General features: G+C 42.3%; 1 protein-coding gene across 3 annotated transcripts in view; it reads right to left on the reverse strand.

The window, feature by feature from the left end:
- Positions 1-56: 56 nt before the first annotated feature.
- Positions 57-24,356, reverse strand: part of LOC308074004 (guanine nucleotide-binding protein G(I)/G(S)/G(O) subunit gamma-2) — a 24,526-nt gene continuing 226 nt past the window's right edge. The window contains exons 1-4 of one of the 3 annotated variants that reach the window (XM_080413333.1): positions 24,091-24,356; positions 8,906-8,982; positions 3,249-3,368; positions 57-1,008 (exon numbers count right to left, since the gene is read on the reverse strand). The exon at positions 24,091-24,356 is cut by the window's right edge and continues 209 nt beyond it. In XM_080413333.1, coding sequence (XP_080269459.1) covers positions 880-1,008; positions 3,249-3,335 — 216 coding nt within the window. In that variant the 5' untranslated portion in view covers positions 3,336-3,368; positions 8,906-8,982; positions 24,091-24,356 and the 3' untranslated portion in view covers positions 57-879. Of the gene's footprint in view, positions 1,009-3,248; positions 3,369-6,476; positions 6,782-8,905; positions 8,983-24,090 lie in introns of those variants that run through there. The other 2 variants (XM_080413334.1, XM_080413335.1) reach the window with 2 other exon arrangements.

Genomic DNA, 24,356 nt, shown 5'->3' on the forward strand with positions numbered 1-24,356 from the left:
TTTCTTTTGTTTTGTCCATTTCATGCAATAGTGATACAAACACAAACATCCAGAACTCACAGCACAGCACAGTTTACTTGCTAGTCATTTTATACAAATAGTAGAAAGAGGGTTTGTGTCTGAAGGAGACAAACTGTCACATTTTTGCCAGATATTTTGTTTGATACACAGACATATTTTTCAGAAAGGTGTTTTTGTAAAGAGTATCACAGAATCTAATGTTTCAAACTTCCCATTAAAAAAGCTTACACTAAATTTGTTGGTGTAAAAAATAATAATAACACAGCTGCTTCAGTTATCACATACAGTTATAGAAAGCTATCTTAAGTAATAGGTAAAGAAGAAAAGAAAACAACAACTTAAGAAAATAAAAACATTCCAATAGTCAGGTGGTGTCTAATATCAGACTTAATTTTTGTCTACCATCCTACAGAGCACAACACCACCAGCAAACCATTTAAACAAAAACATTTGGAAGTTGAAAAAGAATCACAAAATATTATTATTCATGTTTTTTTCTTTTTTGATTTTTCTTTTGTCATGTTTTGTACACATCACAACCTGAAGACTCGGTTGATTGGTTGTCCGTCACATCTCTGGGTTATCATCCTACCTTCTTATTAATCCCTTATGTGTCATCTAAAAAGCACAGACCCCTTCAACATGCTGCACACCCGTCAAAAAAGCTATCACAACCCCTTTAATTGGTTACATTTTAACTCTGTGGTTTTAAATTGCACTCTTTAGGTGCCATTCGAGGGAAGGTAGAGAGGTGGGCTAATCGCCGTGCCCTCCCCCCGCTAGATTTTCTAAGTTTTTTTTGAACGTTCATGTTCAAGTCCCACATTGAGCAGACTGCTGAAGGGCCATGCTGCATTTTTACAGGATGGCACAGAAGAACTTCTTCTCTCTGAACGGGTTCTCCGACGCCGGCACCGGTGATAACAGCGGGTCTTCCTTAGCGTGGGCTTCACAGTACGACATCAAGTCTGCCGCTGCCTTTGAAACCTGAGGTGAGTGTACACACACACACACACAAACAGACACAATGGATTAATTTAATATATACAATATATACATATACTTGACCAGGGTCCCCCTACCCAGGTCAACTTGGTCTCCTTTTTGGGCGGTGAAACCGCCCCTATAAGTGGGGTTGGGACATCGACATTCGCTGCACTGTGATTGGCCACCATTGTACCCCCCCACCCATTGTACCCCCCAACCCTGCGCTGTGATTGGCCACCATTGAACCCCCCTAACCCTGCACTGTGATTGGCCAATCACAGTCTATTCAGGACTGTGATTGGCTAGTGAAACATGACACATGTGCATAGCCCTATACATAGGACTATGCACTTAAAAAAAACACATTTATGTTTTTTTTTAAGTTAGGGGTGTACAATGGTTGGTCCACAATATTACTTTTCTTTAAGTGAACTTCCATCACTGTGATGACCACTGTGACCACACCGCCCACTTCACACTGGGTGTGATTTATTCCCTCTTTGTGTAAAATAGCTGATCTGCGAGATCACAAAGCATTGCAACACAACGCATTGGGAGCTTGGAGATCTTCTTTCACAGAATGTTGACCCAGAATAGAAACGCTATCACGCTGAAGTGAATTTCAGTGAATTTGACCTATAGAAACAACAACAGGCTATTTACACTACAATCCATATTGACAGATATCATTCTCTGTCTGTTTCCTACTATGCCCATGACCCATTTCTTGGCAAGCATTGGCCTGACACACCCAATTCAGTCTATGGCCGCCATTACATCAACCTGATTCATATTTTCAATATTAAAGATAGTTATTTTGCCATAAACACAGCAAACAAGGACAATGTCACAGCCTCTGATGGTATCGGCTAAAAATGTATATTGTAACGTGCCGCCCTGTACAGTACAATATTATACAGTACATGTCAAAGTGCACATTCATATTTGTGCTGTAGTTGCACAATGGTATCGCCCCGAAAATAACTGACCTACAAGCTCACCAGGCGTCACGGATGTGACGTGTTGTGAGCTTGTAGGTCTGCTATTTTCGGCATGTGACAGCATCATGCGACGGAGCATAAATTAGGCATAAGCCTTCGTCCTCTGCACTGGGAGGCAAACTGCAGCCAAAAGTTTGATGGAATGCATTGAAGTCAGTTGGAGCCGGGTGGACAAACGGATGAACAAATACTAACTTTGAATTATTTACTTTGACAAATAAACAGTTCAGGAACTAAATGTGTGTTCTTTTATTTTCCAGTTTGCTTCCCTATGCGGGGTAAGAAGGCTTATAACGTGATGTATCTTCTTGCTAAAACCAAAAAGTACGCGTTTTCACTATCATGAATTGACCTCAGTGATCATCACTGGGGTGAACCTTTCAGCACAACGTTGGTGGTGGCGGATACTGCAAGTGTCTAAACCTGTCTTTGAACCTGGAAAAATCTGTGTGCGCCTGAGTTTTAAAGCTTAGATATCGGGCTATAATTAGTAATGACCGGTGGATGATGTCAATTTGACAAATCTTTTCACTGTCTATTTGGCTGCTTTCTGTAAGTGGCACGCAAAGAAAACGAATAGACCAGGTGCGTATTTTAGTGGAACGCTCGCTGCTTCTGATGCCGTGTCTGTAACACGTCTGGTGGAATTATGTGTAGCTCCCATGTCGCGGCCGGAACGCGATGATGCAGTGCCCGGTGGAATCAAAAATTTTCATGGGTCTCATACGGTGGGGAAAGCTGTCAATCTGGGTGGGCCCAGATTCCATCTGGCTGGGCCTGGATCCACCCTTATATCACAGAAGACTGCTCAGTTTTATGGCACATTAGCCCCACAACAAATACCGTTTGAGAGATCATGTTGAAAATCGTTATAGTGTCCCTTTAAGTTAAAATCTATCACAATTCAGCTCAAATCAACTCGACTAAAAAAATTCCACGAAAAAAAGAAAATACATGCAGTATGTATACTTAAAGGCTGATATCCCTATTTTGGGCATGTCATTACAGGCAAACATTTTGAAACAATTTTCCAAATGCTTTGAAAATAGAAGATCTCCAGGCTCACAACATGTTACATCACAATGTGACTTATAGATATTTTCCCCAAAAGCTGAAATATTGAAAATATGGCTTAAGTGGTTTACAAAACAACAGTAACCTAGAAACTAAAGCACCAAATAAACAATTCCCATGTTTCTTTAAAGAATGAACTTTATTTGTGATAATGACAAAGCTCACTTTTATCCTGTCAATGTTGGCTTCCATCTTCAGCTGCTCTACCAGTTTCCTGGCCTGTGCAATGCTGGCTGTGTTATTGCTCGCCATGGGCCTAGTCAATTAGGTATTGTTGTTGAGTACCTGTAAGAGAGAAAGAAATGTCAATATTGCAAATATTTCAAATGCAGGGACAATTATCCATTGATGCAGAAGCACTGTGTCATGACAAGCACACAAACAGGAATGTTAGAAACAAATACTCTGTTCATTATTACATGCACACCCACGCATGCATGTGCGTGTACACAAACACACCATATCTCTCTCTCACACACATTCGCACACACACACACACACACACACACACACACACACACACACACACACACACACACACACACACACACACACACACACACACACACACACACACACAGTCTCACAAACCACAGACACTCAGAGGCATATTATTTACGGTGTCAGTTGCTAGGCAGCGTGCGACAGTGAGGGGGGAAGGAGACAGAGTAGGAAAGGAGGCTGGGGGCTGTTGCTTTGTCCATTACTAAATTTAAAACATGCATTATGGAACATTCATTTTACTGAAGACAAATAAAAACTGTTTACTATTTATAAAACATGTATACCAGGAACATTGATTTTAGTGTAGGAAAAAAATACATTTTCTTCCATTACTGTATTTAAAACTTAAACTTCAAAAAGCATGCTTTGTGTCAACTGTAGTGATATTTGGAATACCACAAGTTCATAGTTGGTTCTCTCTCTCTCTCTCTCTCTCTCGGCCTCTGCTTAAGGATGGTTTATACTTTGTTGTGTGCCAGTGTCACACACTGAAAAAAGCCGATCTTCAAGCTCACAATGATTCGCAGCGCGACCAGCTGGTTAGGTGCGTGACACGGCACACAACCAAATAATAATTCAGGCATTAGTGTGAAGGACAATAAAACAATGTAGTTTGTCTTTGATGCAAGGTAAAGGAGCGCGGATTCAAGGCTTCATGGGGTGTGTAATTGATAGAAAATAAGACATTTTGGGGGCGAACTACTCCCTTAAGGTGTCAGTAGAACTCTTATTGCAACCCTGCAGCCCACTCATCATTCACTGTGTAATGATTGCTTTGGAGCAATAATAGACTTATTAGAGGACACTGATGTATCCATTATACCGGCAAATGCGATGTTGGATGTTATCATTTCTCATTTTTAATATAGGTTACATTACATAGCTTAAGTGAAGGCTGGTCTGGTGAAATAACACCAATGATATTCAGAGTGTGAAATCAACAGCAGCCACCAGGAAAAAAGTGGTGACTTTTGGTTGTGGCTGGTATGGTAATAAACCATCATTTGGAGATCGTGTTCTACTCCATGTGGCTGGTGAACTAGTGCATCGTTCACCTTTAGTGACGTTTTAAATGCACCAGACACTGTAACCAGCAAACAACAGTTGTTAAATGTCCTGCCCTGAGGGGAATCATGTGACAATGTTTTATAACCTCTTTGATGAAACGGAACAACCAGCAGCTCTCTAAAACAGGATCTTCCTTGGTGATCAATCCTCTGTGCGCCCTCCCACCACTCGTCCGTATGCACCGTGGTATGAGTCAGTGTGTGGTAAAGACTGATCTCAGCAAGGCACTAGTCCATAAATATTGATGGCCCGCGGAGGCACACCTGTCCATGCAGCGCTCTCAAACTGATGGCACTGCATGGAGCCAGTGGCTGCCCATCTAACTTTCCTCTTCTACCCTGGATTTGAACCTGGTATCCTGCGCAGGTGCTGAAATTTGTACCACTGAGCTAATAGAGCCTGCCTGCTTGGTCAGGGGATAAATGTAATCTTGACCATCAGGTCAAAATTTGTGTCAGATCCTGTGTCTAGGTGAGACATGACCTTTGACACGATCCAAATGTCTCAATAGAAGAGCAGGGAGACAAACTACAACAAGCCCCAATTGTATGAAGTTATATTGTATTAACATACTCTACCATACAGATTGGACAACGTTACATTTTATTCATTAAAAAAAAGGCACATAGTGTTGCTTTAATTTTACTTGAAGCGTGTAAAAGTGGAGTTAACAGCGGTTACTGTGTAGCTGATAGAGCAGATACTACACTTGGTTGTTAAGACTAATTTATCTCGATACAGTAGACCTATTGGGGTAACTATAGGCCAGCCACAGCTAAAATGTATTAGTTATTGGGGTAACTATAGGCCAGCCACAGCTAAAATGTATTAGTTATTGAATTAGTTATTGGAAGCTGATGTTGATATCATAATTGCTAAAGTATTGCATGTATGTTCAAGATGATCACTGTCAAGTAATTTTAATGCAGTTGCAGAATCTGTAAGTCTGTAAGTAAGTTACCTAATTCTTAACAGCCATAACCATTTAAGCCATATACTATTCTGCATTGAATGGGTGGTCCACCAGGTCCTCAACCAACTTATTTCTTCCCTCTACAGCAAATATTTGCAGAAATTAGCTGATCTACAAGCTTTGTGAGATTTTATATCTGCTATTTTCACTGCATGTTCACATATTATGACATGCCAAGAATAGTTATGCCAGGGTTCAAGTGGTTAAACCAACACCACTCTACCACAACCCAACCCATCACCTCTTACTCTAAATGTGGGTACACACTAAACTCCTTAGTTTTAATTTAGCCATTTGTAACTCCAATAGCGTACAAATGAGTATAATTTGGTTCCATTTGTACACTCTCAGAGATAAATAAACACAGAAGGATTATACGGTGTATGTATAATACCCCTGCTCTTTCCATCTCACCTAATATTTAAACCTGAAATCTTTCCCCTGAGAAACTATTGCAGCTGATTTTCTCAGACTACAAACATGGTGTTGCAGCCTTTGTTGCTCGTGTGCTGTCAGCTCAGTTTAACTTGTTTGGATGCTTCTGATCTGTACACTTTGAAGGAGATGCTGGAGCCGATCTTTTACTTGCATCGGCCACAGCCAAATAGCAGAGTTCCCTGCTTTTCCCAAAGTAGTGTTTGGAGAATGTCTCCCACCATGGTAAAGATGCCAAATGTAAGTGGTGGTGCAGGGGTAAAGTATCTGCCCACCATCATGTCTAGGGGTTTGAATCCACTATGATGCACCTGATTTGGCCAAGGCAAGCATCTATATGAATAAAATGTGCAGTGTTCAGGAGAGGGAAGCATGGCAGGGAGGGTGATCTTTGTCGCTGCACGTCTTCCTACCCTAGTTGTTTGTGCAGTGAAGGAGTCCTATGCGGGCTGGGACAGCGCCTGTCAGCTGATCATTTTGAACGGGATGAGTAGGATGGAGGCACTATGTTCTCCTGGTGGGGCTCCTCACAGGTTAGCCAGTAGAGTACAACAGCAGTGGCAACACAGAAATGTGTTGCCACATAATTGGCATAATGAAAAAATTGGGAGAAAAAAGGGAGTACAAAAAAAGATGCCAAATGTGACCTACTCAAATGGACAGACATTTGCACTATTTTTTCAATATTCTGTGTTCAACTTAGCGCTCTTCCAACAATCTCAGATGGGCAGCAGTCGTGTTTTTGTTTATTACATACAAGGACTTGGTGTTTGCAGGAAAATCTTTGGTCTCCTCTCCATTTTTTTTAGTTTTAAGTAACTGTTTATTTACTGTAAGATTCCCTTCATGATTTAGTAAACGTTTTCCATGCAAAGGTGCATTGCAAGTTTTGCAACAGTTGTTCTGAATAATGGGGGGAACATAGACATGAAGTGTTTTTGAATGACAGTTAATAGACCTTTACAGTACATAATCCAAAGCATATTGTGACTGTGCTGTTGTGGATTTATGAGCACTATAGGCTGGCTACTCTCTTAATAGTGTAACATAAACATCATGTTTTGAGACACTGCACTCAGTGGGCCTGCATGTTCTCACTGTCAAGACTCCTTCACCTTATGGGACACTGTGGCATCTGGATGGGTTTTTAAAAAGACACCGATCAGTGCCAGTTATTGTTGTTGGTGTCCATTTAAAAGCATCAACATCTGTCAAAAAGCTAAAAACAAAACCAAGTATTTTTGGGTGGGCTGCTGTAAGCGGGCATATGACAAAATGGAGAAGGTAGGATTCCATCCAGAACCACATGTATAGAGAGACAATACACCAGCTGGAATTCATATACCTAACCTCCGGGGGTTTGGGAATTGGGACTGATCATTCCTCCCAGCAGATTGCTGGACCCCAATGTATTGATATTTGAATGGGGTGAGAGAGTTATAATCTGGTGCCCCTCTGTGGAAGCCATATGTCAATGTTCCCGCAATAGCCTGTTAAGTGTTGAACTTTGCCACTGTGTATTCCCTTTGGAACTAAATGTGTGGCTTGAATGGGTGTGTGTGTGTAAGTATGCCTTGTGATTTTTGATTTAGGTTTTAGGTTTAGTTCCGCATTGAAATAGGGCAGAGACTAACTACAAGGGCATCATTGATAACCCCAAGCTGAAATTACGCTCTTTAACTTGTTTCGTAACGAGGCCATACTATAATCAAGGTTTGCCGTCCTCATGGGAGATCACCAGACTATTGATAGGGATGAATGTCTCTGTTTAAGGTTTCTGGGTTGTCTACAGTAGAAAGTAGGCCTTCACTCTTTACAGAAAATAATCAGCCACTGTGTCAAAGTAGTCTTAATTGTAATTTATGCAGAATTAACAGGACGAGGTTTAAGTGCTCATGTTTCCAACTAGTAGCATACTGTGCCTTATTCCCTTCAAGAGAAGGTAGGTGTGGTTAAACGACAATTTGCCAAACTGAAAAATATATTTTCTGTTTTTTGTCCTTTAGGTCAGCTGATAACATTTTGGGAGACCGTTGCCATATCCACAACGTTATTTTCCTATTAACTATCAATGGAGCTCGGGAAATGCCACTTGGTGACATTTTCCATCTTTAAACGGGTGTGAGGATGCATTGTTGTGCATGTCCTTTGCTTCATGTTTTTGTGTGGACCCCAGGGAACACAGTTATAACCCCAAGAGCAACTACAGTAATAGGGTCCAGAATAAACTATGAACAGACTTATCTTGCTACCACCTTGCAGGGAGCCTTTTCTATCTTTACAAATCGGGTCTAAACCGAGAACATGTTAATAATGGATGTGAAATTGTGAATTCTGTTTTAGGGTGTATTTTCACCCTGACTATCTGTTACTGCGTCAATGAAACCTCACATGCTTCCTGTCCTATCCAACAGCTGCCCAAAATACCATCCTGAGATGTTGCGCATGGTGTCAACATGTTGATAACTGTGACATTCTAACAGCCGCTGATAAATAATCCATTCAGATGGAAGCAAGTCTTATCTGTGTCAGCTGTCAACAACTTTGTGGAAACTGTCATGATGCGTCTGACATCTTCTTGAGCGGTCAGATAGCCATATCTCACCCACTGCACGATTTCCCTGCTCATTCCAGGCAGGCTGTTTATCAGGAAAAGTAGATGCACATTTTCATGTGTTTTCACTGTTGTAAACGTGCAAAATTGAACACTATGTCATGCAGTATCGCTGTGAGAAACTAGCTGATACTTGCATGTACAGTATCTGCTCTCATCCTCTGTGCTTTATTCCAGTATGGCGCATGCTTCCATGCACAGCCCACTCCTCTCTCTGTCTTGACTTACCTTGTCTGCTCACTCCCCCGCACTCTGCCCTGGTGTCTGCCTGCAGTTCACTCAGCACTTTGAGTCCTCCCCGCTCTCTGGAAAACGGAGAGAGAGACAGAGAAGCAGAGGGCGGATCGTTGAGAACACAGACACAAGCTCTGTACGCTTCCATTCCTGCATTCCAGTTAAATTACAGTGAGGCCTGCGTAGCCTCTCTTTTCTGATCACTGGGTGTCAGAATGTCACAGCTCTCTCTTACAATATGTACGCAAAGGATTTGGAGCCCCGTGATGAACATGAACCAAAGAAAATTACTGAAGAGGAACCAGTGTGCCATCCCAAGTATCTAATATCACATGAAAGTGTAGAAGTGGTACTGTGTGTACTCTATGGCTTACGCGGTGTGCATCTTGTGATAACGGTGTGCATCTTGTGATAATGCAGCTGCTGAAAATGAATCATCCCCCACCACACACACACACACACACACACACACACACACACACACACACACAGTCATTCCACTGAGACTGCAAACTGTGTCCTTATTGAAAAGGGGAAATCTTTGTTGAATGGGAACCCATGTGTGGGTGCTGTGTTTCTTGATCTGAAGAGGACATTTGACACTGTCAACTATGACGTCCTCCAACAAAACTGTCATATTAAAATTTTTAAATGCAAGCAATACAATGGTTTCAATCCTATTTAACAAACAGAAAACGGTGTGTAATGGTCGACGGTGTCAGATCCCCTTACTTAGATAATCATGTTGGTGTCCCACAGGGATCGATCCTTGGGCCCTTACTGTTTTCATTATACTTAAATGATCTGCCTGATGTCTGTCAAGTTTAATGTACAAATGTATGCTGATGATGCAGTCACATGTGCTTTAAACAAGGTTCAAGTCTGGACACATGTTTAATGTTAAACGCAAAGAAAACTGTTAGTGAAGAGAGCAGGTCCACAGTGTTTCTGGAGGGGGAAGAATTGGAATTGGTCTCCGAATTCAAATACCTAGGGGTCATATTGGATCCAAACCTGACTTTCAAAAAACACGTCAAGAAGGTGACAAATGCAGTAAAATTCAATCTGCTCAATTTCAAACAGATTAGGCCCTTCTTGACAACAAAAACATATTTATATAATAGTGTTTAGAAAAATGGTCGTTTGCTGATGCCACAATCCTGCAACCAACTGAACAACTTTGAAGAGAGCCATCAAGTGTGTGTAATTGGAGAGAGAGACGAGAGAGATCTGCTTATAGCAGATCTGCAGAGGAAGGGGATTCCACTATTGTAAATCATTGCACCGTGCAACGTTAAAGCATCCGTTAACACAACCTCACAGCAGCCAAAGAACAGCAGTGGGGTCCTGAGCCAGAATATTGCAGCGATGCAGGGAATGCAAAGTGGTGTCGCATTGTAACGCATTGTGAACTTGTATACCGACTATTTTTGGCACGCAACATCATCATACGATGAAGTATAAATCAGGCTTTAGCTCTCCAGACTAATTTGGGTTGGTATCAAACACTATCACACCTTCTAATGTCTGGTGGGTCTTTTGTCGCCATGATAGTCATGAGTCCTGTAAGTATTATCATAACGTTGGTTTCCAGGGAGAGAGGGATTGAGTATTTGTCATTTTGGCTTTCGACAGAAAAATAAATTAAGAAGCCCCTTTCTTTAGAGCATAAAGGTATAACAAATATATTTTTTTTTGTTTAAGTATAGACTCATCCAAACATAATCTCTTCTCAATCATTCACTTATGTTATGACCCACTAGAAGCATGGGGTGCATCTGGATCTGCAGAGACCCTTCCCTGTTTCTGTATTTTATTATTTTCGTTGTTTGGGACATTTCTGGGCATCAAACTTTAAGCAGTAAGGCATGGGAAGTTTATTTGTATAGCACTTTTAAACAACAAGGCAATTCAAAGTGCTTTACACAAAACATTAAGAGCATTAAGTAAAGGTAATAGAAAATAAGAATAAGCTAGAATAAACAGATAGAAATACTATTTGCAGTGCAGCACAAGAAGTGAATCAAAAACCTCAATAAAAGGCAGTGGCAAACAGAAATGTCTAAAGTGTGAAGAACAGAGTTGTAGCAGACCTGCAGTATAGTGGGAGTTTGCTCCAGATATGTGGTGCATTAAAAACTGAATGCTGCATCACCACATTTTAGTTTAGATTCTGGGGACAGAAAGCTAACCTGTCCCAGATGACCTGAGAGGTCTGGATGGTTCATAACATACCAGAATTGCTGCCATTGTACCCTACTGGCTCACCTGTGAGGAGCCCCACCAGGAGAACGTAGTGCCTCCATCCTACTCATCCCGTTCAAAATTATCAGCCGACAGGCGCTGTCCCAGCCCATAGGACTCCTTCGCTGCACATACTACTAGGGTAGGAATACGTGCAGCGACAAAGATCACCCTCCCTGCCCTGCTTCCCTCTCCTGAACACGGCAAATGTTATTCATAAAGATGCTCGGCCAAATCAGGTGCATCATAGTGGATTCAAACCCCTAGACTCCATGCTGGTGGGCAGATACTTTAACCCTGCATGACCACTTACATTTGGCATCTTTACCATGGTGATAGACATACCAGAATTGTTATTTTGGCCCTAAAACCATTCAATGCTTTATAAACCAACAGTCGGATTTTGAAATAAATTATTTGACAGACAGGAAGCCAATGTAAAGATCTGAGAACTGGAGTGATATGATACATTTTCTTGGTCTTATTATAGGTGGTGCAAGTCATATTTTGTGGTCTCTATATTCTGATGGTAATCATTACTGTATTGTTTGAGTAAACAAGGGTATCCCCATCTCTCCAGCGCTTTAGTAAACACAAAATACATTTTTAGGTAGGACACCAATTTCATAATGAGAGGGAACCCATTTATCAACTTCAAGTTTATAGTGTTACAGTTCCAATTTGGTCTGTTCATTTTTATTATTTATTTATTTTTGTTTCATCACTTCCAATTTCACTCGTTTATCCTCTGTCCTGTATGAGTTCTTCTCTCTCCTGATTGGATGAAATTGGTATCCTAACCTGAAAATTGATTTTCTGTTAACTAAAGAGCTGGAGAGACCCCTGTTAAACACTCTAAGATAACTTTCGGAATTTAAAGTGTTTTTCTAAACAATAAAATACACTTAAAGCATCTTTAAGGACTCGAGCAGCAGCTTTCTGGACTAGTTTTTCTAAAGCCATCTTTGAATATTGTGTTTACAAACCATAACTGACAAATCCTACTCATTATTATACTATAGTGTACTGTACTATATATAGGAGTTACTGTCAATCTGCAATTTCACTATGTTTTACATATGGAAAAAGCAGAAATCTGTTCTTCTGTGCTCCTACATGACACCCCTTTTGGCAGATGTGTATCAGACAACACTGTTGTGTTTACATGTGTAACCATGACACAGGTATTGTTTGATAGTCAACTCATAGCAGTGTCTCAGGACAAATCTGTGTGCCAGTGTATGTAATTCAATACAGGATAGAATAGAACATAGCCAGGGCCTTCAGTACAACGTGATGAACATGGACACATACAAAAAGACTGTAACATCCTTAATCGTTAATTTCACTAGTCTGAGAGTATACAAATGTACCTGTAAGGATCCATTTGGAAATGGCATCAACAGATACAGATATCATGGAAACAACCAAATACATAGCACTCGTTTTGAAGATAACATGCCTGGGGTGCAATATGGTTGTATGTTTATGTAATTAAAGGCAGAAAAAAATGAAAAACGTATACAGTACACTTCAGTGTCAACATCATTGTATCACTTGGGTACATACAACATGACTACTATATGCCCATTTTTACTGGTGATAGATTACATAATGATATTTCTTTAGCTCTCTCTATGTCCGTCCGGTCAGTACAAGTGCAGGTGGCCAGGTCAGTGTCTAGGTCTATTTATACTCTCTTTTTAATGGTGATAAAATGCACATAGATCTACTTTATCTACCTACTGGTGGCCTATTACACTAGGCACCCCTGACCAGCCCAGACGCAGAGGGTCAGGTCCAATGTAAGTAATCTTTATCCTGTCTTTTATATTATACTATGTGGATTTATAGATATTTTTGGAGATTCACTGATCCAGCCGACTTCACACTGAGCAAGGCACTCCCGCCAGGTCATCTGCGACACACGTGCTGAGTTGGAAGCCGATTGCTCGGCCGGTTCTAGACATATGTGGGGGACATGCGGACACTCACATGTTAGAATGTGTTAAAACAATAAACTACACATAGTACATCTACAGTGGCTGGAGGTGGTCTGCCTACTTTTCCATTGAGAAATGTAGACCCTGGTGTCAGGTAGGACACATACTGGCTTATAAGTAGTAGTATGCCTGAACCCCATAAGTGCAATATCTCTGCTAGCCAAGCAGGTGTTCCATCTTGGAAGAGCGTTAGAACTATTGTCTCCCCATGTTGGAGACCCGGTGCAAATCCCAGGTAGGAGATGAAACCTATGGTCCATGGCTCATGATGTTCATTCTTAATACCCACTTTGCTGTTTCTCTCCACTTTAATGTCTTAAAACAAATTTAGATGCATGAAGAGCCTGTGCTGCTAGTTATCATGTTTTTCCTTTAAATTATAACTATTTGCTGTGGCTTATTTAAATCTCATCATTAATGCACATTCCAGAGCTGCAAGGTCAGGGCATTAGATAGATACAGTAGATTGATTATTTTATTGTGATGAATTAGCAATTACGTTCCCTCTACTATTCATCCCATCAAATTAAACACTTAAACCCTATACAGTACCTAGTAAACTTGACTGGGGTCGGCTCTGTACTTGGGCCGCTGTTTTTCTCCCTCTACACCAAATCTCTTCGCCGAAAATAGCCGATCTATAAGCTCACAACGCGGCATGTTGCGATGCGTTGTGAGCTCGGCAATTGTTCCCGCCAGAATAGGGATACTAGGGTTCAAGCGGTTAAAGTGTGCTGAGAGAACTAGAATATGGGACATAGTCAGTGATCCAATTCTCTCCCGTGTTCAAGCCCTCTGCTTCCTGTTCCAACACAGACAGGTGTTTAGCAATGACAAAAAGACACCCGGTGTGCTCCATCCTGCTGCTAACTCCACCCAATCAATGGTTCACTCATCTGCCCCAGCCCCAGGCACCTGGTCCCCTCTGTCACACTCGCTCTCCATTCTCTCTCTCCTCACTGTCCTCGTTGTACCTGCTTTCAACCACCTTACTGGAAGCACAGTTTAGTTGTTCTTATTTTTGCTGAAATCACTTATTCGTCACTTTTATAGTATTTTTTTTTTACTGAAGGTCAGAGTTTACTGGTCAAACTTGTGCGCTGTGGTTGGATCTCAAAACATTTCTGACACAGTTTTCTGACAAATTTTCATAGCAGCTTTGGTTCATACTGACAATAAACTTGACAAAAGTGATTTTGACCAAAATCTTGAAATTAAGTGACTGAGATGTAAATGCCTTTTTTATATTTCATCTGGTGCTAGCCTGCTGGGAGTTTTAATAACACATTTTTCATTTCCCTTTGAGCTCTGGCATGGAACCCAGTAGGAGTCTGCAAGATTAGCCGTAATATATAATCAACAGGACTGCAGGAATATCAAATGGTAACTCCTAAAAAAAATCACACTCAGTGTGAAGTGGGCGGTGTCATCACAGTGATGGAAGAAGTGATGGAAGAAAAGTAATATCGTGGACCAACCATTGTACACCCCTAACTTAAAAACCATAAAAGTGTTTTTTTTTAAGTGCATAGTCCTATTTATAGGGCTATGCACATGTGTCATGTTTCACTAGCCAATCACAGTCCTGAATAGACTGTGATTGGCCAATCACGGTGCAGGGTTAGGGGGGTACAATGGTGGCCAATCACAGCGCAGGGTTGGGGGGGTGCAATGGGTGGGGGGGGGTACAATGGTGGCCAATCACAGTGCAGCGAATGTCGATGTCCAAACCTCACATATAGGGGCGGTTTCACCGCCCAAAAATTCCTGCACATTCTCATCTAAGCTTAGAACAGTAAGCGAACATAGTTTTCATATCGCTGTTGTTGACTGGACACAGTGTACCTCCTTTTTTTTTTTTATTACTTTTCAGCAACTAAAGAAACAGTCTTTCTGTCGATGGTTGAACGATTAAGACCACACACCCTTAGCTCCTAAGCTGGCCTTTCCTCCTATGTCCTCTTTTTACTGTCTCCCTCTCAACCTTTTGTTGTCTGTCTGAAGCCAGATTGATTGATTGATTGATTGAAATTTTTATTAGGCAAAAGAATGTAAAACAACACAGTTACATTTATAATGCTTTTGTCTAAAAGGTCCGGCCAAAAAAGTCCTTGCGGACTTGTTTCCGTTGGGGTCCTTGAGTTAATTTCATAGACATATATAGTAGCAACCAAACAGTTCAAAAATCAACATGAAAATACAGATAATACAGAAAAAGTACCACTATGTACAAAAAAAGCATTTAAAAATATATGTACAAAAAGAAAGGGGGGGGGAAGCATGGAAAAATAAAAAATTATATACAAAAAAAGCATGAGGAAATACAAAATATGTACAAAAAGAGGAGGGGGGGGGGGGTCGTCTGTCTACAGGGAAACTGGTACTAGCTCCTCTTTCGGCCTCCAGAAAGATGGGTTTTTAGGGCAGTTTTGAATGAGCCCAGCGAACTGAAGAAAGAATACATGGGGTGGGGGTCGACCACCCACTGTCTTTTCAAAGCAAAATGTCTATATTATTTTAGATTTATGACCTTGGACCCTGGACTCTGGACCTTTTGGAGCTTTGTGTGCTCTCCAGACCTGCAGCCCCCCCAACCCGCTGCACTGTGTTTTGGTGGGGGAGTGTATCTTGGTGACGAGGCCCAACAGATGGGATTATAGCTGCTTAAAGGGTGATTAAACACTGCAGGATCGATCCTGATGAGGAATATATCATTCCTAGCCTGTCGAGAGTGAAGATCCTCCTTCCCCCTTTCCCTATACACACTCTCCTGCTCTCTCTAAACTCTCTCTCTCTCTCTCTCTCTCCCTCTCTTTCTCCTTTTGTGCCTAATTTGCCCTCTTCCTCACACGCTTTCATTATTCTCCATCCTCTTGCTCAACCTCACCATCCGTCTCTCTCTCTCTCGTATGTTTCTTTCTCTCTTCCTCTCTGCTCTGTTCTGTTCTCATTCATCCTCTATGTTCTCTCTCACCTTCTCTATTTTACCACTCGCACGCCCACACAATGCCAATTGCTGCTGCTGTCACTGGTCTACCAGCGTCTCACCCTATTATTCAAGACCTCCATGTTCAGGGCTGGCGTCCATGGAGGAGAGAAATGAACATGGCCGAGAGGGGGAGTGTGGCTGTCCAGTGGTGGTCAGTAACTAAGCACATTTACTTGAGTACTGTACATAAGTAAATGTTTTGAGTATTTTTTGCAAGCCCATGACCTACTGCATTTCAAATCCACTGTATTTCTAGGAAGGGACTCTTGAGACCCAAACTTACGAAAAGATATTATGAATTAACCACTTAAGCTATTTTTTTTTAAATGTCAGCTTTTTTGGGGGGGGGGGGGGGGGGTCAAAATTTCAATACAGCAATGCATTGATATTAAAAAGAAAATACACTTCGTAATTTGTACTTTTGAATACTTGAGTATATACTTTGTCCATCACTATTTCCGTCCCCTGCAATGCCCAAGGTGTGAAATCAGAGCGTGGTAATTAAAATTCTGTCCCTGGCTCAGCCATCTGGACCTCAGAGAGAGAGTGATTAACCTGCGAGGGTCTGTAGGGACGGATGGGGAGGAGGCAAAATGGGACCAGTGCTTACAGCTAACTGGGGCTAATTGTAGAGATGACTTGGCTGCAAAGATCACATAATATAGAATATTTGACATGTCAACAGTGATCCATATGGGAATTTCTGTGAGGATGTAGGAGGAGGCTAATTCGACACCCCCTTGTACAGCTAACTGGAGCCAACAACGGAGATAGTTCCTGTAAAACGTGTGAATCAAATCTATAGTGTAATGCATCGAAGTAATAGGCCACAGCAGCTCCATTCTGCAGAGTTGGTGGCCATGGTGTTAAGCTATGTTTATGTTCAAAACGGGTCTGTTGGAACCAATGGGTGATGTCACGTTCCCTTCGTCCTACAGTCTATAACTTTTTCACCGCAAGTAGGCAGTGACATAATATATTAAAAAACCTGCTTTGTCTTTGTCTTCTGTATAACTTGTAAATCATTATTTATTAGAGGTTCGGGGAGCTACACATCTAGTGTTTGGGCTGCTGTGCGACCCTCACACCTACGTCGCACCGCCGATCCGACCGATATCTGAGTTAGTGTCAGGAATGTGTCAGAGTACCCGTTGTACCCGTCTGTGTCCCTTTTGTGCCCATATATGGAGATCTCTGTATCTGTTTGTCTACCTGTCTCCCTTTTATGCCCATATGTGGAGATCTCTGTATCTGTCAGTCCTTGTCCCTTTTATGGCCATATATGGAGATCCCTGGTGCCATCAGTATATGCCCATATATTGGCAAGCTCATATGGGCATATTGGTTGGATCGTCGGTTCTGGACTACTGGATATCCATATATGCCTATTGCCTATATATTAACATATCGGTAGGATCGGTGGTTCTGGACAACCACATTCCGAACGACTCGCCGGCCGGTGCCGCGCTCCCTTGATTCCTTGCCGATGCGTGCGCCGAGTTTGAAGTCAGTCGGTCACTTATATGGGCATAATGGTCGGATCTGTGTCTGTGTCTTCGCCCATATATGCCCTATATGGGCGTATCGGGTTTGTTTATGGTTATGTCTGAGTCATAGTGACGTGGCGATGGTTCAACTGCCCGCCGCCCTCCCATTTGCCAATTTTAATATACGATATTTACGCAAAGGCTGGTGTTAGTTCAATATGGTCAATAGTACCCCTGCACATAGGCAGGTCGGCCGAAGCAAGGAGCTGGATTAGTTATGATTAGTTTTGTTTTTTTTCCTGAAAAGTTGACCTTCACCTGACAACATCCATACACATAAGCATTCACAGAGACAGACAGACAGACAGCATGGAGAGAGAGTGACCATAACATTCCCCTTCTTGTTGTCAGTAAAGTCACAGTATACGACACTGAGAGGCTCATTCCAGGCCTGATCGCGTGGCTATGCCATCGTCAGCGTGTCATAACACAATGAACCACAGTCACCGATGTCACCACGGAGGCAAGGGTAGGGAGGGTGGGGGAGGGGGAAAGCAATAATAAACATGCTTATCAGGGGATAGATAGGGTGAGAAAAGAGACTGAAGAAGATGAGGTCGTTGTGACTGTCAGGAGTGGCTTGTCACTGTGACCGCAGCAGCAGGGCTGGGAGTCATAACATGAAACCCACTGCTACTGAACTTATTGAGGAACATGTTCAAGAATATAGTATTGACTATCGATGTGTAACAGAGCTCCAGTCCCCCCACCCTTGAAGATGAGAAAGGACATGCCTGCCACCACATACACACGCACAGACAAAAGCATGCTAAAACATACGCATGCACGCAAGCACACGTGCAAGCATGCATACATACACACTACACAGTAAAATCCTCATTGTTAATTTATCCATTTGTAACTCAGAGAGAGTACAAATGTAACCATAGTAACATTTGTACTCTCTAATAGTTAAAAGAACACTCAGGATTCTACACTGTTGCCAACACCCAGATGCTGTCAAGCCCTAATTGTCAGGGGAAATGATTCTGGAGTCCGACAGCTGAGACCCCCTTACCCAATCCCCCCCACCCCAATCCATCACTATTCATCCAGTGAGTCTCTCTGGTCACTGGAGGCCCCTCACAAGACCCCTGGGTTCACGTCACTCACCCTACAGCAGTAGCTGCTAGTTATACACTACATGGACATTACATAGGGATATTTGTGTTTGCCTTATTAGTTGCTAGCTTTCTCACGTTTGTTCAATTTCAAAGAAAAAAGTATTGTTTCCCCTGCCCACAGCTATTGTTTCACCAGTGTTTCACCACAAGTTTTGTTTCACCATTGCTATTGTTTCACCAGTGTTTCAGCACAACTATTAACTATTATTTCACCACAGCTATTGTTTCTGAACATTGAACAATATAACTGGTGAAAACACTGGTGAAACACTGGTGAGACCAGGTGAAAAGCTGGTGAAACAATGTTTCACCAGTGTTTCAGCTGTCCCATGTGAAACACTGGTGAAACAATGTGTGGGACAGGTGAAACAATGTTTCACCGATGTTTCACCTGTCCCACTGACATCATATTTCACCTGGGACAGGTGACACAATGTTTCATCATGTTTCACCCAGGGTAAGTGAAAATGAAAAGAATCACGTAACACGTCTTTGGTGGACATACATTTGGTGAGAATTGTGTATGAATGAGTGTCATTCCTTACTAGTACTGTGTCTATACACACCCTTGCGTAGGTATTCCCCTTTTGGGGTTATTTCTCTTTTTTTGTTTTCCCACAACAGCTCATCTCAGTTGAAGAATCCATGTTTCATGGCTGATTATTATTTTAAACAGTTAATGGTTTGTGGTAAAAAAAAAAAAAAGATCACCCTTTTAAAAAAGACTCAAACTACTGATCAGCACTGATTATTATTGCCTTAATTAGGCACTTTTTTAATCCCTGTTACGTACAAAAATAGTGACACTGCTGGACATAAATACAATGTAATTATTAACTAAATCACATTTATTACTGATACTTATTTCCATTTATTACGAAGCAATCATTTTAAAAACTTGGAGGACTTGAATGTATCAAATAATAGATCTAAGGCAAAACAGTATTGTGGTCAGACAGACAATCCTGAGTGTTAATTTATCCATTTGTAACTCTGAAAGTGTACAAATGTAACCAGATAAAGGGTCCATTTGTACACTTTTTACAAATGCTCTCGTTCTGGCTACCCTCTAACTACCACCTCACAGTCTTTTTGTCGCCCTTCCGATTATTCCTCTCTATCTCTTTCCCTGTCCCTCCCCCAACCTCCCCTTTTTCCTGATTTACACTTGGTTGCTTGTGGCGTCGCGCACCAAAAATAGCCGCTCTACAAGCTCACAACAAATCACACTGCGATGCACCGTGTGAGCTTGTAAATCAGCTATTTTTGCTGCACAACGTGGCGCACAACCGATTTATGAATCCGCCTCATGCATGTGGGCCAGCGGAACATTAGGACATGAGCTATACTGTGTCCCACTGGCTGCCTCCCCCCACCACCACCACCCACGGTTATTCGATTAGCCCAGACATCTGTGTCACAGCCAGCATGCCTTGCCCATCCTGCCACTCTTGGGTTTGGATGGTAGGGGGAGAGGGGCGGGGAAAGGGCAGTAGCCCAGTAAATGATGCATCCCATGGGAGCCGCCAAGGAGGCAGCGGGGAGGATGCCTATGGCTCCAGGGCACCCAAATGTGCATCTATTATGTGAATTAAATCAAATGGTTTAGGCTCAGTTTTGATGTGTGTGTGCGTGTGCGTGTGCGTGTGTGTGTGTGTGCGTGTGCGTGTGCGTGTGTGTGCGCGTGCGCGTGTGCATGCGTGCGTGTGCATGCGTGTGCGTGTGTGCACACAAAGCCGTGTTTTATCCCTCAATGGTTAAAGGGTTAAATAATCACATGGAAAATGTTAGACTGACAAATATGCATTATGCAACAATGTGCTGAATTGCATTTGGCAGAATAGTTGTTCTAAATCTTCAAAATGGACTCAGGATACGCGTATGTGTGTTTTGTGGTCTGGATGGGATGATAGAACCAGCCACCACAAATACTGGTGAATTTTGGCAATGGCAGCGATGAAACCAGCATCAGAGAAACTGCAGTCTGGAAAGTGTTTCATGTCCTAAAACACGTATTTGGCTGGCAAAATGTTAAAGTTTGTCATCATACATTATTTTGTCAGCCATCAGCCACAGTGGATAGCGGATACAAAAGGTTTCTATCCAATGTCTCTTGCGAGAGTTTCACTGTAAGTTTCACTGTAACCTTACTGAAATAGTTAACTGTTAGGACCAATGTGGTCAGCACAAGTTTCCATACCGTTATACCCGCAGCTCTGAGTTCCTGATTGTGTTAAACCCTGCTGTACATGCTTTAACACCGACATTCTAGGGGAAATTAGTGCGATTTACCGTTGCCTGGAGTGTGGAGACATAAACACGGTTTTCCTCTGGAATCAATCAGCTGGCCAAGAATAACAGGGCCAGGCTCCTAGGCTCTTAACAATATTGCAAACATCCGGAGTTGTTTAGACTCTACCGGGGTGAGTGCTGCTCCACACCGTTTCAGCACACAACCCAGTCACGCTGAGAAGTATGGATAATAACAGTGGTAAAGAGTGAGTGGAATGAGTGAAAGTGTATCTGTTTTGGCAAGCTCTCGCAGGAGGAATGTATCTGTCACAGATACAGTACATCTTAACTGCCTTTTACTTGGTACATAACTGTACTGAAACATTGTCTCTCATAAGTTTACATTTTAACTACTACATTATTTTGGAATCTTATAATTTTTTCAAAGGTTTTTGAAGATTTTCAAAAATGTTTGAACGGTTAAGCCTATCGACATGCCAAAAATACAGAGGCCAGGGTTAATGTGGCTAAGGCATGTAGCTGAGTGGTCTTTTAACCAGAGCAACCTGCACTGAGTGCGTTGTTACAATGAGCTTAAAGAATTCCTTCATCACCAAGGTTACAAAGAGCCTGCGGAATGGAGTGTAAGGGTCAAACCACTTGGGGTAATAAACATACATTCTAGATGTGGCTAATCACTCTACACAGTGTTAATTAAAGTGCTAGTATAGACATGGACCCAAATGACTGATACATGTACAGTATGCTTGTTTGCTGTACCTCATCATATCTATACAGTTATCTACCCATCACTGATGGATAACTGAGTAAAAAAGGTTTATCTCGATCTTTTGTATGCCAAAATAATCTTATCTTATCCATTTGTACCTTCCATTTGGTCACACTATTTTTATTTTATTTTACCATGTATGATTGCAATGTTTTACAAGCAAACAAAGATAGTTTTAGCAGAGAAAGACCGTTTTTTGTGAAAGAGAGGGTTCTATGTCTGTCTTGGAAGGGAGAAGCGAGGGATTCCTGTCGAAGGGCGAGAAGGGAGTGGAGAGGTCAACGTAGTCAATAAGACATGGTTACTCATTCTTCCTCTCTCCTCCATCATCTTCACTCTCTCCCCTTTTCACACTCCCTCCCTAACTATACTGCATAATCCTGAGTGTTCAATACAAGTGGATACATTAACATTGAGGACTTAACTGTGATTTTCTGGCTTTCTACATCTCTCACACATTCTCTTTGTAATCTCCCTCTGTCTCTCGCTGTGTGTGTGTGTGTGTGTGTGTGTGTGTGTGTGTGTGTGTGTGTGTGTGTGTGTGTGTGTGTGTGTGTGTGTGTGTGTGTGTGTGTGTGTGTGTGTGTGTGTGTGTGTGTGTGTGTGTGTGTGTGTGTGTGTGTGTGTGTGTGTGTGTGTGTGTGTGTGTGTGTGTGTGTGTCTCTCTCTGTAATTCATAGTACACTTTCATAGAAATTATGCAACACATTCCACTGCGCTCCATGTTTACAAGGTCTGTCGATCATATTGCACAGCATTGTCTGAGTCTCCACGTTGCCATGTGTAAAACAATTTGTGGCCTTGCAGCGCTTCTCCCCACCCCCCTACGCCAAAACCTGCTATTTCGGCGGTGCAGCCCATTGCTCACAGTGCTCTCAACATTTCTGCTCAGCGTCACGAGAGCATCATAGCAGCCGAGCATCATAGCAGCCTCAACCCAAGCACTTGCGTAATTGTGACGCTCGGCTCACCACTGACTGTGTGCATTTGTGATGTACTGTTGTGCATAAAAGGTTGCATTTCAAAATGCTGCACATACATTTGTGGGAGTGGGGGACACTTTTGATGTTCTATTGCAGAAATGTCGCTAATTTATGATGCTGTTTGAGAAAAAGAGAGGTCTGAAGAAGAATCTCCAGTAACTTCATTTATAATAATGCCAGTAATCATTTTGTGAGCGAAGGTCTAACTTTCCTTTGGTGGATAGCTCTGTTCCTGTTTTTCTGCCACCTATCTATGACTGTATCTATGTGTGAGCCTCATAGAGGCGCTCTGCCCAATATGACTAATACAATACACAGTAAAATCATCAAATGGACCTGTATTTGTACTCTCTCAGAGTTAAATGAACACTCAGGATTTTAAAGTGTAACTCAACCTCGCCAGGGATGCTTGATTGTGTTTCCCCTCCACACAGTACGGAGGCAAGAGGTATCATAGTGGCCAGAAAAGACAATACAAAAAAACTCATGGGAGCCTTGTGGGATTCCTCTCTGATTTTCTACACTGTCTCTGTTCCCCACTGTCTCTAGCCAGAATTTCTCTCTCTCTCTATCTCTCTCTCTCTCTCTCTCTCTCTCTCTCTCTCTCTCTCTCTCTCTCTCTCTCTCTCTCTCCCCCTTCCCCCAGCTGCTCACTCTCTCCATCTCTTTCTCCCCATCTCTCATCCCCCACTCATGCAAATATCCCCCCAAAACAGATGCCCTTAATTCCCTTTGGCTCCAAATTACTGTATAAGATCCATCTAGTGCTCTGGAAAGTGGTGGAGACGAGACGCGAGAGAAGGATTCCATTCTGCTTACACCTCGCTCTCTCTCTCACACACACAGAGAAATGGGGAGAGAGAGAGATGGAGAAGAAATTACAGATTAGGAGAGAGCAGAACTATGCTTGCCTCAGAAGACGGAGCGTTTATTTCATCAGCTTTTTTGCCTCTGATTCTAGAAGGAGGAGGGGATTCCATGATGTAGAAGCATCATTCTACCCAGTTCAACAATAAGACAGCTCGGATCAATGCAAAACGCACAGCAACGTCCACACCTCTTGTACACACCCTGTATTGGATTCTATGATCCCACGAGACACCAGACGCCCCCTTCCTTTCCCCTCCCCGAAAAATGGAAAAAACATAAACACACAACACAACAACACCACAACACAAAAATGCCGGACAGGATTTGGACACACACACACACACACACACACACACTGTATATATACTGTACGTGTGCGTGTACATCCAGGTCTTACCTTTCCTTCAACGTGTGTTCTCTTCCAGTGACGGCACCACACGCCTCCAGTCTCGTGGAGTAGTGTCCACGCGTTTCTTGTCAGCCGATCACTCTCTCTCTTTTTCTCCCTCTCTCTCTCTTTCTCTCTCTCTCTTACACAGACATGCACACAAACTCAGTCAGCCAGGCAGGCAGGCAAGCAGGCAGGCAGGCAGGGAAGTAGTCAGGCAGTGAGGCGAATGCATACATATACACAAACACACACACATTGACACACACCACTCT

The sequence above is a fragment of the Gymnoscopelus braueri genome (genome assembly GCF_963280865.1).
Source record: "Gymnoscopelus braueri genome assembly, chromosome: 19".
Lineage (NCBI taxonomy): Eukaryota > Metazoa > Chordata > Actinopteri > Myctophiformes > Myctophidae > Gymnoscopelus > Gymnoscopelus braueri.